General features: G+C 54.1%; 1 protein-coding gene across 10 annotated transcripts in view; it reads left to right on the top strand.

Moving 5' to 3' along the window:
• The window catches only part of FLYWCH1 (FLYWCH-type zinc finger 1), a 35,633-nt gene extending 20,964 nt beyond the window's left edge, over positions 1 to 14,669 (top strand). For 9 of the 10 annotated variants that reach the window (XM_032145359.2, XM_032145350.3, XM_032145348.2 and 6 more), the window contains 6 exons: positions 783 to 1,247; positions 1,381 to 1,644; positions 3,794 to 4,057; positions 4,870 to 5,142; positions 6,719 to 6,779; positions 13,560 to 14,669. In XM_032145359.2, coding sequence (XP_032001250.1) covers positions 783 to 1,247; positions 1,381 to 1,644; positions 3,794 to 4,057; positions 4,870 to 5,142; positions 6,719 to 6,779; positions 13,560 to 13,599 — 1,367 coding nt within the window. In that variant the 3' untranslated portion in view covers positions 13,600 to 14,669. Of the gene's footprint in view, positions 1 to 782; positions 1,248 to 1,380; positions 1,645 to 3,793; positions 4,058 to 4,869; positions 5,143 to 6,718; positions 6,784 to 13,559 lie in introns of those variants that run through there. The other variant, XM_058433968.1, reaches the window with a different exon arrangement.
• The last annotated feature ends 370 nt before the right edge of the window (positions 14,670 to 15,039 follow it).

Here is a 15,039-nt window from a genome sequence, read left to right as displayed (position 1 = left end):
AAAAAAAAAAAAAAAAAAAAAAAGCCGGTGGGAGAGTCTTGGGTTTTGGGTCCTAGGTTCAAATTTCAGCCCTGCCTGATGGTAGCTCTGTAGCCTCAGAAAATTGGCTTCATTTCTGGCGTTCCAGGAGCTTTATCCTAAGGTGGCTGTGATAACCTGGATTGTTGTGTAAATTGCACATTTGGGGCTTGGCAAGTGGCGGATGGGAGTTCTGGCTGTTTTATTACCAGTAACTAGGAGATGGGCTTGGGTTCGAGGAGGCCAGGTGCCTCCTGACACAGCCTTAAGGATCAGAGGTGGCACCTGCCCTGGGCACCTGGGGCAGGAAGGGAGGGGCAAGGAACAGGGAGACTTATTTTTCACTGTGATCTTTTGGAACCATTTGAGTGTATTATACCTTGTGTGTTTTATTCAAAACTGGATAGGTTTTTTAAACAAACCCTAAAAAAATATGAGCAGTAGTGACAGAAAACAGAGGCCGCTGCGTCTGAGTCCAGGTTGGCCCCTCCAGGTGTGACCTTGATGCAACATTGAACAGGCCTGAGCTGGGGTGACCTCACTGACTGCTAGGAGAGGAATAAGACTCCCCTCCGGGGTGCTTGGTGGTAGGGGTTCAGTGGGAATGGGTTTGGGGGCTCCGACATATCTGGCTCAGGAAGCCAGGGTAAATTTCAGCCTTAAAGGAGAAAGGCTCGTGTCAGCCCCCAGAATCTGCAGGGGCTGTCCCTCCTGGGCTCCTCTCCACCCGCTGGTGGCTGTGACCACTTGGGTCCCTCCTCTAGGACAGGCCCGGCCCCTCGAGTTCCTGAGGACGTGCTACGGGGGCAGCTTCCTGGTACACGAGTCTTTCCTCTACAAGCGGGAGAAGGCTGTCGGGGACAAGGTGTATTGGACCTGCCGGGACCACGCGCTGCACAGCTGCCGGAGCCGGGCCATCACACAGGGACAGCGGGTGACCGTGATGCGTGGGCACTGCCACCAGCCCGATATGGAGGGCCTGGAAGCCCGGCGGCAGCAGGAGAAGGCCATGGACACGCTGCAGGCTGGGCAGGACGGCCCTGGGAGCCAAGTGGACACGCTGCTCCGAGGCGTGGATAGTCTGCTGTACCGCAGGGGTCCGGGTCCCCTGACTCTCACCAGGCCTCGACCCAGAAAGCGAGCAAAGGTCGAAGACCAGGAGCTGCCCACCCAGCCCGAGGCCCTGGAAGGATCACCAGACGAGGACCAGGACGTGGACGCAGACCCTGGTGAGCTGCCTTCCTTTGGGGCTCACCGGCCCTGTGTTGACTCTTGCCTCCAGAGGTCCAGGGAGGGAAGGGGGTACGATCAGGCCTGCTCAGCCCCTGCCCCCTCCCCTGACTGCCTCTTGAACCTCCCCAGGAGGCCCTGAGTTCCTAAAGACGCCCCTAGGGGGCAGCTTCCTGGTGTACGAGTCCTTCCTCTACCGACGGGAGAAGGCGGCCGGGGAGAAGGTGTATTGGACCTGCCGGGACCAGGCCCGCATGGGCTGCCGCAGCCGCGCCATCACCCAGGGCCGACGGGTGACTGTGATGCGTGGTCACTGCCACCCGCCCGACCTGGGGGGCCTGGAGGCCCTGAGACAGCGGGAGAAACGCCCTAACACGGCACAGCGGGGGAGCCCAGGTACCTGGGGTTGGGCGGGGAGCTGGGCCCCAGGAAGCAGGCAGGAGCCCCACACTGCCTTTCCCTCCCCACCCTGCGGGTCCCGCTGGCAAACGTCCTCTTCCCTTCTGCGAACATCCTAGAAGGAGCTATGGCCCTGGCCTCCGACTCCTTGGCCCCCCTGATGCCACTTTCAATGGGTCTCACCTTCCTGCTCAGCCCAGCCTCACCCTTCCAGCGTGACCTGCCCCACGGTAGCAGCAGCAGGGATAGACCTCCCTGCCCTCCTCTTCCTCTGTTTGTCTTAAGAGTTCATAGTAGTAACAGAGGGTGTTGACTGCACATGGTCAGTCTCGTTGCTATGGTGTGAGCCTGTCTTAACCTCTGAGTGGTTAAGGATTGAGGAGGTGATATTTCCATGCAGCCGGTTTCTCCTCTCGGCCAGCGGTTCCATAGACACCCATAATGTCCTGAAACGCTGGCCCGAGGACAGTCACACGGGTGTCTCCATCTTTATCCACACGGTCGGCCCCCCGCAGTGCCTGGTGTTTTGACTTCACAACCACAGTTGTGTAAATGTCCCCATCCCGTCTGGCTGAGGAGCCATTTCATCGTGGCGTCCTCCACTCCCCTGCTCTTCCTTCGTGGCCCCGAGGCGCTGGCCTGTCTCTCCGGTGGCTCTTCCCGATCCTGAAGCTTTTGGGTCATGTGAGTTGCCTCCTGGCCCTAAACTTCTCTCAGACTTAAGAGCTGTGATTGTCTTTCTCTTTTTGTTCCATCTCCAGAGAGACTGTGCTGCAAGGTATGCAGCTGTCCCCACCTCGTCCTCACCCCTGCTCCTGACCCCACAAATAACTGAGCAATTGTTTCTTAGGGTCTTGGCTGCCCTATTTCCTAAAATGTGCTTCCGCTACCATTAATTGGTTTTTCCATTTCCTTGTCAGCCACTCAGTGCACTTCTTGCACTGGCTTTTTTTTTTTTTTGAGACGGAGTCTTGCTTTGTCACCCAGGCGGCAGTGCAGTGGTGTGATCTCGGCTCACTGCACCCTCTGCCTCCCGGGTTCAAGCAATTCTCCTGCCTCAGCCTCCTGAGTAGCTGGGATTACAGGCACGTGCCACCTCGCCTGGCTATTTTTGTATTTTTAGTAGAGACGGGGTTTCACCATGTTGGCCAGGCTGGTCTCAAACTTCCGACCTCAGGTGATCTGCCTGCCTCGGCCTCCCAAAGTGCTGGGATTACAGGCGTGAGCCACCATGCGCAGCCCCTTGCTGGATGTTTTCATCCGTGTGGAAGGGGATGAAGCGTGCCCCATGGTCACACTGCCCCCTCCCGTGGCCTGGGGTCCCCACCTTCCTCCTGACCTGTTCTGTCTCGGGGGGCCCCAGGCTCCTGTGCTGCTGTACCCTGCAGGGTCCTCCTGCCTCCCGAGCCTCCCCACTCCACAAGGCCCCTGCCCAGCCCTCTCCATCCCTCTCGAAGGTAGTTCCACAGCCAGACACCCTCCCGCCCCCGGCCGGCGTCTCCTCTAGGGCTTGCTACCCACCCCATCCCCTGCTTCCACTGCCCCCTGATGTGTCCACGATGCCCCAGGCGACCTCCCCACCTCTGTGGCCCCTGAGCCTGCACGGAGGAAAGGGTGTCCTCTGGGCAAGGCACAGCCCCCCGCCAGGGTCCTCCCTCTCACCACATCGAGGACAGTGGACACTGCTCCCTGCTGCTTCCTCACAGTCGTGGGGTCACATCTCCACCCGCGCGGCTCTCAGGGGCCACCCCTCTCAGCCCCATCCAGCTCTGAGCAGCTTTGTCTCCCGAGGGCCCTGGGTCATTCCTCTGACCAACCAGGCATCGCACACCCTGCATGCGAGCCTGGGCGGGTGCTGGGGATGGATGAGTGACGCAGCAGACACTGCCTCCCTGAAGGCATCGCAAGGTGGGACGATTGGCCTCCACCTGCAGGGGCCTCACCTGACCAGTCCCCAGCCTCGGGGGGGGACCCCAGCAGCTGGAGCCCCAGCGGAGTTGGGGGGATGGTGGCATCTGTGTCCTGGGCTCCGGGGGCACCTCACTGTGAGGAGGGGGTGTGGGCGTTGGGGGGAGGTCTCATTTCGGGACCATGCTGATCTTGGCTCTGAGAGCTGGTGTCCAGTGCTCCTCCCATTTCTCAACAGGAGGCCCCGAGTTCCTGAAGACGCCCCTGGGGGGCAGCTTCCTGGTGTACGAGTCCTTCCTCTACCGGCGGGAGAAGGCGGCCGGGGAGAAGGTGTATTGGACCTGCCGGGACCAGGCCCGCATGGGCTGCCGCAGCCGCGCCATCACCCAGGGCCGGCGGGTCATGGTCATGCGCAGGCACTGCCACCCACCTGACCTGGGCGGCCTGGAGGCCCTGCGGCAGCGGGAGCACTTCCCCAACCTGGCGCATTGGGACAGCCCAGGTGCGTGTGGAGGGCGCTGGGCCGGGTCTCCCTGGTCTCCCGGGACCTGTGCCCCACACGCTGGCTGGAGGCTGCCTGTGGGATGTTGTGTGTGTGTTGTGCATGGTGGTCTGACAGCCTGGGCCATAAATTCCCCCAGGGCAGGAGGCTCCATCTGTGGGCTCCAAGCTCCTGCGGCTGGTCCTCTGGGCAGCGGGGACTGGCTCTCGGGGGTAGAAACCCACTCAGCTCTCTAGAGAAAGAGGGTGGCGGCCAGGGGTGGCATTGGCAGCCGCAGAGAGTGCTTGGCATCTGCTGACGGGCCGTACGGTGGATCCCGGATACTCTTGGTCTACCCCCACGCCACCGACACTGCTTCTAGTCTCACGGGGTTCTCTCTGGCCACCCCAACATCATGTGACCTTTTAGTTCAGCTTGTTAAGAGAGTCCAGATGGCTGCCAGCTGGCTGAGGGCTAGGTAGACAGGGAGCCAGGAGGCCCTGGTGCCCACAGCCCAGAACGGCTCAGCCCCCGCCCTGGGGGATGCGCCCGCAAGCCTGAGGTCTGAGGGGTCGGGAGAGTCCTTCAGGAGCTTTCAGGGTCCAGTGCTTGCCAGGCTACCTGCCCAGGCCTCCCCGGAGCCCTTGGAAAGGACCAGCCAGCACAGGAGTCGGGGCTGCAGGGCCCAGAGGGGAGGACGGCAGGGACCACCATGCGGCCTGCTCGGGGATTGCAGATTCCTGGTGGGGCCTGGGCTGGGGGGATAAATCAGACCCCCAACCCTGACACCCAGGCCCCTGTGGCCCCACTCACAGTGTCACTTTCCCTTTCAGATCCTCTCCGGCCCCTGGAGTTCCTGAGGACTTCCCTGGGGGGCAGGTTCCTGGTGCACGAGTCCTTCCTCTACAGGAAGGAGAAGGCGGCTGGGGAGAAGGTGTACTGGATGTGTCGGGACCAGGCTCGGCTGGGCTGCCGCAGCCGCGCCATCACCCAGGGTCACCGCATCATGGTCATGCGCAGCCACTGCCACCAGCCTGACCTGGCGGGCCTGGAGGCCTTGAGGCAACGGGAGCGGCTCCCCACCGCAGCCCAGCAGGAGGACCCAGGTACAGACAGGGTGTGGGGCAGAGGCAGGGGTGTGGGTATCCTCATCTCTTCCAGCTCAGACCTGATGCCCCAGGCCAGGCACCCACGGAGGAGACTGTGCTTTTGTGCACACACAAATTATTCACATAAACAGAATGTAAAACCAGTCTTTTTTTTTTTTTTTTTTCTGAGACGAGTCGTGCTCTGTCACCCAAGCCGGAGTGCAGTGGCGCGATCTCTGCTCACTGCAAGCTCCGTCCCCTGGGTTCACGCCATTCTCCTGCCTCAGCCTCTCCGAGTAGCTGGGACTACAGGCGCCCGCCACCACGCCCGGTTAATTTTTTGTATTTTTAGTAGAGAACGGTTTCACCGTGTTAGCCAGGATGGTCTTGACCTCCTGACCTTGTGATCTGCCCGTCTTGGCCTCCCAAAGTGCTGGGATTACAGGCGTGAGTCACTGCACCTGACCTTTTTTTTTTTTTTTCTTCTTGAGTCAGAGTTTTGCTTTTGTTTCCCAGGCTGGAGTGCAATGGAGCGATCTTGGCTCACTGCAACCTCCGCCTCCTGGGTTCAAGTGATTCTCCTGCCTCAGCCTCCCGAGTAGCTGGGATTACAGGCACGTACCACCACACCCAGCCAAAACCAATCTTTAGAAAGCTTTGTGTGTCTCACTGTCATTCATGTGAATATTAAGGGCCATGTCCTGTATAACAGTAACAAATCCAAGTTGGCCAGGCACAGTGGCTCCCGCCTGTCATCCCAGCTACGCTGTAATCCCAGCTGCTTGGGAGGCTGAGGCAGGCGGATCACCTGAGGTCAGGAGTTCAAGACCAGCCTGATCAACATGGAGAAACCCCGTCTCTACTAAAAATACAAAATTAGCCGGGCATGGTGGTGCATGCCTGTAATCCCAGCTATGCTGTAATCCCAGCTGCTTGGGAGGCTGAGGCAGGAGAATCCCTTGAACCCGGGAGGCAGAGGTTGCAGCGAGCCAAGATCACGCCACTGCACTCCAGCCTGGGCAACAAGAGTGAAACTCCATCTCAAAAAAAAAAAAAAAAAAAGAAGAAAAGAAAACAGCCTGGCCAACATGGTGAAACCTTGTCTCTAAAAAAGAGGTTTATAAATCAGCTGAGCGTAGTGGTACACGCTTGTGGTCTGAGCTCCTCAGAAAAGGGGAGGATCACCCGAGTCCAGGAGGTGGAGGCTGCAGTGAACCATGCACTACAGTCCAGCCTGGGTGACAGAACAAGACCCTGTCTTTACAAAAAATTTTTTTGAAAAAAGGATTTCTTTGAGAAAGCCACTATTTGGCTTACAGAGAAAGTTGTGCTGGAGGCCTGGCCTTTCATCTTTGATGTCTAGTTGACCCCCAGTATTTTCCATGACAGCAGCTGAAGCTCAACTCTTAGGAGCTCAGGTAGCTCCTGTCACCTGGGAAGGTAACTGATGCGCTGAATTCCCAGCGTTGCTTCACCCGGTTGTCTTTCTCCTCACAGCCTTGAGGGCATCATTAACAAGGTGTGTGTCCTTGGTTCTGTCAGCTTCAACAAGAGAAGAATTATTAACTCATGTTTTCAATTTTTTTTTCCTCAGAAAAGATTCAAGTTCAGCTGTGCTTCAAGACATGTACTCCTGAAAGCCAGCCGATTTATGGGTAATTGTATTAGTTGTCTAATGGTGCGTGACCAGTTACAACAAAACGTAGTGGGCTTAAAACAACAAATATTTGCTGTCTCGGCTTTTGTGGGTCAACGTGATGGGAGTGGTTGGGCTGGGTGGTTCTGACTCCTGAGGTTGAACAGAATTTGTCAGCCAGGGCGGCAGTCATCTGAAGACCCAAGTGAGGCTGGAGGCCATGCTCCTCCCCATAGGGACCCCTCCTTGGGCCCACGTGAGCGTCCTTCACATGACAGCCATGGGACAGAGAGAGAACAGGAGGGAAGCTGCCACCAGCAGAATTCAGGTTCTTCTCAACCACAACCAGGCCATAAAGCAAGAGTCCGTTATTTTTTTGAGATGGAGTCTCTCTGTTGCCCAGGCTGGAGTACTGTGGTGTGATCTCAGCTCACTGCAAACTCTGCCCTCCGGGTTCAAGCAATTCTCCTGCCTCAGCCCCCTGAGTAGCTGGATTACAGGCATGTACCACCACGCCCAGCTGATTTTTGTATTTGTACTAGAGATAGGGTTTTATCATGGTGGCCAGGCTGAGTCTCAAACTCCTGACCTCAAATGATCTGCCTGTCTCGAGTCTCCCAAGTGCTGGGATTACAGGCAAGAACCACTGCACCCAGCCTTGTTATTGATTTGTAATTACATCCCACTGTGGTCAAAGAACATACTTTAAATGATTTCATTCCTTTCAAGGCTGGATGCAGTGGCTCATACCTGTAATTCCAGCACTTTGGGAGGCCAAGGCAGGCAGATCATTTGAGGTCGGGAGTCCGAGACCAGCCTGGCCAACATGGTGAAACCCCGTCTCTACCAAAAATACAAAAATTAGCCGGGCGTGGTGGCACATGCATGTAATCCCAGCTGTTCGGGAGGCAGAGGTTGCAGTGAGCCAAGATTATGCCACTGCACTCCAGCCTGGGTGGCAAACAAAAACCAAATCAAAAACAGAGAAATGTGGGAAACTCAGTAATATGTAGAAATTAAACAACACACTTACAAGAAACCAGTGAGTGAGACTGGGCACCGTGGCTCATGCCTGTAATCTCAACACTCTGGGAGGCAGAGGCAGGAGGATCACTTGAGCCCAGGAGTTTGAAACCAGTTGGGGCAACAGAGCATGACCCTGTGTGTAATTTAAAACAAACAATGAGCCAAAGAAGATAATTATAAAATACTTTGAAATAAAACTTATGGGATGCACTGAAAGCCATGCTTAGAGGGAAATCTATAGCTAAAAACACTTCTATTAAAAAGGAAGAAGCCTGGGCAACATGGTGAGACCTCGTCTCTACCAAAACCTCAGCCAGACATGGTAGCATGTGCTGGTAGTATCGCTTGAACCTGGGAAATCGAGGCTGCAGTGAAGCATGATTGTACCACTGCACTCCAGCCTGGGAGACAGAGCAAGATCCCGTCTCTAAGTGAATAAACAGCGCCAAGCACGGTGGCTCACACCTGTAATCCTAGCATTTGCGGTGGCTAGCGTAGGAGGATTGCTTGAGCCCAGGAGTTCCATACTAGCATGGGCAAGACCTCAACTCCACAAAAAATACAAAAATTAAAAAAAAAGAACTAAAAGCCCGGGCGTGGTGGTTCACACCTGTAATCCTAGCACATTGGGACGCCGAGGGAGGTGGATCTCGAGACCAGGAGTTCCAGACCACCCTGACTAACATGGTGAAACCCCCCATCTCTACTAAAAATACAAAAATTAGCCAGGCGTGGTGGTGGGTGCCTGTAGCAGGAGAATTGCTTGAACCCCGGAGGCGGAGGATGCAGTGAGTAGAGATTGCGCCACTGCACTCCAGCCTGGGCAACAGAGCAAGACTCATCTCCAAAAAAAAAAAAAAAAAAGGAAGGAAATAAATAATAAATAAAACCAAAAGGTGGTTCTGTATAAGGATCAATAAAATTGACAAATATTTAGCTCTACCTAAAGATCAAAAAATTGAAAAGCGAGAATACTGAAAAGACTAAGATCAGGAATAAAGATGAGACCTTACTATGGACCTCGTTCTGACAGGGTCCCACTCTGACACCCAGGCTGGAGTGTAGTGGCGCCATCTCAGCTCACTGCGACCTCACCCTCCTGAGTAGCTGGGGCTACACGCACGCACCACCACGCCTGGCTAATTTTTCTATTTTTAGTAGAAACGGGGTTCTGCCATGTTGTCCAGGCTGGTCTCCAACTCCTGGGCTCAATCAGTCCACCTGCCTGGGCCTCCCAAAGTGCTGGAATTACAAGCATGAGCCACAGTGCCTGGCCCCAGCTCATTTTGTAAGACCAGTATCACCCTGATGATACCAAAACCAAGCAAAGGAATCACAGAGAGAAAACTACAGACCAGTATTTCTTAGGAACATAGAATACCAGCAAACAGAATCCAGCAACATAAAAAAGGATTATATACCACGACCAAGTAAGATTTATCCCAGGAATGCATTAACATGCAAAACCAATTAATGTAACACAGCAGCTGTACAGATCAGCCTTAACACGGCAGGCCTGCGACTGCTGCCCTAAGAACAGCCTGTGTGCAAGGTTCACCCTTGGCTGGCATCTGGGAACTTTTTTTTTTTTTTTTTTTGAGACGGAGTCTCACTCTGTCGCCCAGGCTGGAGTGCAGTGGCGTGATCTTGGCTCACTGCAAGATCACAGTGAGTGATCAGCCTCCCAAGTAGCTGGGATTACAAGTGTATACCACCATGCCCAGCTAATTTTTGTATTTTTAATGGAGACGGGGTTTCGCCATGTTGGCCAGGCTGGTCACAAACTCCTGACCTCAAGTGATCCGCCTGCCTCGGACTCCTAAAGTGCTGGGATTATAGGCGTGAGCCACCATGCCCAGCTGGCATCTGGGAACTTGACCAGTAAAGAGCTCCTATGTGGATACAATATCCCCAAATAACAATTGCTCACTCTTTTCTGTGCAATTCTGTGATATTTGCTAAATACTTGCTTTTCTACTGAGCCTGGAATTTCGGTGACCATATTCAGTCACACAGCCACAACGTACCTACATGACCAACCCCCAATAAAAACCCTGGACACCTAGGCTCAGGCAGGCTTCCCTGGTAGAGAACACTTTGCACATGTCACAGCTCGAGGCTGGAGGATTCAGCACATTCTGCGGGAGAGGAGTCCAGGGGAGAGGACTCGGGGGGAGGGGACCCCGGGAGAGGAGACTCTGGGGGCTTGTACCTGGTTTCCTCCGGCCCTCACCCCAAATGCATTTTCCTGTTGCTAATTCTGCGTCGCATCTTTTCGCCGCAGTAAATCTCAGCCAGTAGTATGCTGGTAGGCTAAGTCCTGGGAGTCCTTCACGTGCAGTCACCAAGCCTAGTGTGTGATGAGGACGCCTGCACACAAGATCAGTAGAGAAAAGGACAAAAACCGCGTGATCACTGAATAGACACAAAACATTTGACAACGTCCAATACCCTTTCTTGATAAAAACACTCAACAAACTAGGAATAAAAGGAGCTTCTTCAACCTGATCAAGAGCATCTGTAAAAACCCCACAAGCAGGCCAGGCGAGGGGGCTCACGCCTGTAATCCCAGCACTTTGGGAGGCCGAGGTGGGTGGATCACCTGAGGTCAAGTGTTCGAGACCCACCTGGCCAACATAGTGAAACTCTGTCTTTACTAAAAATACAAAAAATTAGCCAGGCGTGGTGGCGGGCGCCTGTAATCCCAGCTACTTGGGAGGCTGAGGCAGGAGAATCGCTTGAACCCGGGAGGTGGAGGTTGCAGTTAGCCAAGATCACGACATTGTACTCCAGCCTGGGCAACATAGTGAGATCCCATCTCTACAAAAAAATTAAAAATTAGCTGTGTGTGGTGGTACATGCCCAGCTACTTGGGAGGCTGAGATGGAAGGATCACCTGAGCCTCGGAGGTTGAGGCTGCAGTGAGCTGTGATCATGCATCTACACTCCAGCCTGGGCGACAGAACCTGTGTCAGAAATAAAAGTAGAGCACAACAGCTCCCGCCTGTCATCCCAGCACTTTGGGAGGCTGAGGCAGGCAGATCACCTGAGGTCAGGAATTCGAGACCAGCCTGGGGAACATGGAGAAACCCCGTCTTTACTGAAAATACAACAGCCAGACATGGTGGTGCGCACCTGTAATCCCAGCTACTCCGGGGGCTGAGGCAGGATAATCGCTTGAACCTGGGACGTGGAGGTTGTGGTGAGCCGAGATTGTGCCATTGCACTCCATCCAGCCTGGGTGACGAGTGTAATTCCGTCTCAAAAAAAAAAAAAAAAAAAAAAGATCACATACAGTTATGTATAGTACATAATATTTGATAATGATAATAAATATGTTACTAGATTATTTACTATACTTTTTATCATTACTTTAGAATATACTCCTACTTATTTAAAAGGTCCACTGTAGGCCACAGCATTGGCTCACACCTATAATCCCAGCACTTTGGGAGGCAGAGGCAGGCAGATCACCTGAGGTCAGGAGTTCCAGACCAGCTTGGGAAACATGGTGAAACCCCGTCTCTACTAAAAATACAAAAAATTAGCTGGGCGTGGCATGCTGGCGCCAGCCTGTAATCCCAGCTACTTGGGAGGCTGAGGCATGAGAATCGCTTAACCTGGGAGGTGGAGGTTGCAGTGAGCTGAGATGGTGCCACTGCACTCCAGCCTGGGCAACAGAATGAGACTCTGTCTCAAAACAAAACAAAAGTTAACTGTAAAACGGCCTCAGGCAGGTCCTTCAGGACTTTTTAGAGGTATCCAAAAGAAGTATCCAAAAGAAGGCACTGTCATCATAGGAGATGACAGCTCTAAGTGTATTATTGCCCCTGAAGACCTTCCAGTGGGACGAGATGGAAGATGGTGACATGGATGACCCTGACCCTGTGCAGGCCTAGGCTAGTGTGTGTCTTAGTTTTTAAGCAAAAAATTAAAATCCTTGGCCGGGCACGGTGGCTCACACCTGTAATCCCAGCACTTTGGGAGGCTGAGGTGGATGGATCACTTGAGGTCAGGAGTTCAAAACCAGCCTGGCCAACATGAAGAAACTCCACTTCTACTACTAAAAATACAAAAATTAGCCGGGCACAGTGGCTCATGCCTGTAATCCCAACACTTTGGGAGGCCGAGGCAGGTGGATCACAAGGTCAGGAGATCGAGACCATCCTGGCCAACATGGTGAAATCCTATCTCTACTAAAAATACAAAAATCTGCTGGGCGTGGTGGCACGTGCCTGTAATCCCAGCTACTCGGGAGGCTGGGGTAGGAGAATTGCTTGAACCAGGGAGTCGGAGGTGGCAGTGAGCCCACATTCATGCCACTGCACGCCAGCCTGGTGGCAAAGCGAGACTCCATCTCAAAAAAAAAAAAAAAAAATTAGCCAGGCATAGTCGCACACACCTGTAATCCCAGCTACTCGGGAGGCTGAGGCTGCAGTGCACTGAGATCGTGCCACTGCACTCCAGCCTAGGAGACTCCATCTCAAAAAATAAAAATAAAAAAAAGTCCAACTTAAAAATTTAAAAATGCTTAAAAATAAAAGCTTATAGGGGCTGGGCGCAGTGGCTCATGCCTGTAATCCCAGCACTTTGGGAGGCCGAGGCAGGCAGATCACGAGGTCAGGAAATCAAGACCATCCTGGCTAACACGGTGAAATCCCATCTCTACAAAAGAAAAAATTAGCCGACCGTGGTGGCAGGTGCCTGTAGTCCCAGCTACTCAGGAGGCTGAGGCAGGAGAATGGCATGAACCTGGGAGGTGGAGCTTGCAGTGACCCAAGATGGCACCACTGCATTCCAGCCTGGGCAACAGAGCGAGACTCCATGTCAGAAAAATAAATAAATAAAAGCTTGTAGAATGAGGTTCTAAGGAAAAGATTTTTATACAGCTGTACAATGTATTTGTTTTCAACCAAGTGTTATTAAAAAAAGAAACAAAAAGTTTCAACATCAAGTTACAGTAAGCTTATTACTGAAGAAAATTTTTAAAAATGAGTGTAGCCTGAGTGTTGAGTGTTGTGCACTAAGTCTGCAGTATATACAGTAATGCTTTAGGCCTCCACATTCACTCACCCACAGCAACTTCCCACCCTGCAAGCTCCATTCATAATTCATGCCCTGTATAGGTGGACTGTACCTTTTTTTTTTTTTCTGAGACGGAGTCTTGCTCTGTCCCCAGGCTGGACTGCAGTGGTGAGAGCTCGGCTCACTGCAACCTCTGCCTCCCGGGTTCAAGCTGAGGTGAGAGAACCACTTGAACCCAGGAGGCGGAGGGTGCAGTGAGCCAAGATCGCACCACTGCACTCCAGCCTGGCGACAGAGTAAGACTCTATCTCAAAAAAAAAAAAAAATAAATAAATAATTAGCTGGCCGGGCGTGGTGGCTCACACCTGTAATCCCAGCACCTTGGGAGGCCAAGGTGGGTGATCACTTGAGGTCAGGAGCTCGAGACCAGCCTTACTAACATGGCAAGACCCCGTCTCTACTAAAAATACAAAAAAATTAGCTGGGTTTGATGGTAGGTGCCTGTAATCCCAGCTACCTGGGAGGCTGAGGTGGGAGAATTCCTTGAACCTGGGAGGCCGAGGTTGCAGTGAGTGGAGATCATGCCACTGCACTCCAGCCTGGGTGACAGAGCAAGATTCTGTCTCAAAAATAAATGATCTGGACTGTGGTATCCCCAGGAAAAAGGATTCCAGAATCCTGAACTTTCTGTGTTATCTATTTCCACCATATTTTGATGTGTGCAATGAACATGTCTCTTTGTAATTAGGGACATCAAAGACGTCAGACTGGATGGCGAGTCCCAGTGAGGCGATGTGGGCAGAGGAGCTCTGAGCCGCCCACCCGAGGTGGCTTCACATCCACGCAGGCACTTCCCATCCACTTAGATTTGCTTGGCAGAAACTTCTTTTCATTCTTCCAAAGCATCGATGGTCTTCGCGTCTCCCAGGAGGAATTCTTGGATGCTGTCCTTGTGTCGGCGGAGAACAGTGCTCAGAGCTGGCGCTTGCAGACGCACCTGTCGTGGGGCAGGGCGGTGGCGCCTTCCTGACTTTTGGAAGACGTGACGAAACTGCCTGGACACGGACGCCCCTGCTGTCCGGCCACAGCACCCCTGGGTTTGCAGAGCACGCAGCCTTCCCGGGGCTTTCCACCTGGCGAGGCCCCGCACTGTTCAGCACGGTGCAAAGTGAATGCCCCTGCCTTGGAGCCTGGGCACATCTGGGGAAGTTCCTGCTTCAAACTGAGCTGCCCGCATAGGCCAGGTCAAGCCACACCAATCTTTTCTGGACAGGTGCTGGGTAGGCCTTCCTGGTCTCTGGCCGCCTGCTGCCAGGGTGCGGCCATCCCCAGCAACCCGAGCCGGCCAAACCAGAGGCCTCGCTCCGCGCTCCACACTTTCCCTTCTGTGCCCCTTCCAAGTTAAACTAAACCCCCTCTCCACGATTCCCACGGCAGGCGTCATTCCCGAGATGGGAGCCAGCCCAGGGGTCACCAGGAGCCCGTGCTGGGCACACGTGCCCTGGCTGAGGCCAGCGGCATCCTGGGTGGCCCAGGTCCATCCTGGGCAGCAGAGGCATGTCCCCTTCTGTCAGGCAGCTTCACAGAGTGTGGCTTCACCAGTCAGAGGGAGCAGTCCGGAGAGGCAAGGTGACCCCACCGGGACTACAGAGCCTCCTGCTTACCAACAAGGACCTGTCCTCAGCCGCGAGGTCCTTCACTCCCACCCTGTAATTGTGGGGGGAGTGCCAGCGACAGGCCTGTCCCCTGGCAAGTTGGCCACGGAGCCCACCATCCACTGCAAGGCTGTGACAGCCCGGGCACCCCCGCTTCTCCTCTGCTTGTACGGTTCCCCCAATAAATCCTATTTTCCATCTCATCATGTGGAGCTGGTGCTTGTTCACATCCCCCTTGCAGCAACAGTTGGCCACTGTGAAGCCACACTCCATCATGTCTCCATGCCAGTGCCCAGGAAGAGACCCTTCCCCATGCCGGGGCAGTTACGGTCACCTGGCCCAGGCATAACCTGGACCAAGAGTGGACGGAGACACCTGGAGTTGGGGCCTCTGGAAGGGCTGCTGAGGGGCCGGCTGCAGCCTGTGGCCTCTCCCAGGCCCAGATATGGCAGGACGTTTGCGTCATGTTGCTGGAAGAGGCAGGATGCTCTGTTCTGGCCATTAGCCTGCGTTACCCCTGGACTCATTTGCATAAGCCTGGGCAAGTGGCACCCCTGGGCCAAAGGCAGACTT

This window comes from Hylobates moloch, unplaced genomic scaffold (genome assembly GCF_009828535.3).
Source record: "Hylobates moloch isolate HMO894 unplaced genomic scaffold, HMol_V3 SCAFFOLD_23, whole genome shotgun sequence".
Taxonomy (NCBI): Eukaryota; Metazoa; Chordata; class Mammalia; order Primates; family Hylobatidae; genus Hylobates; species Hylobates moloch.
This window is presented reverse-complemented; position numbering and strand designations above follow the sequence as displayed.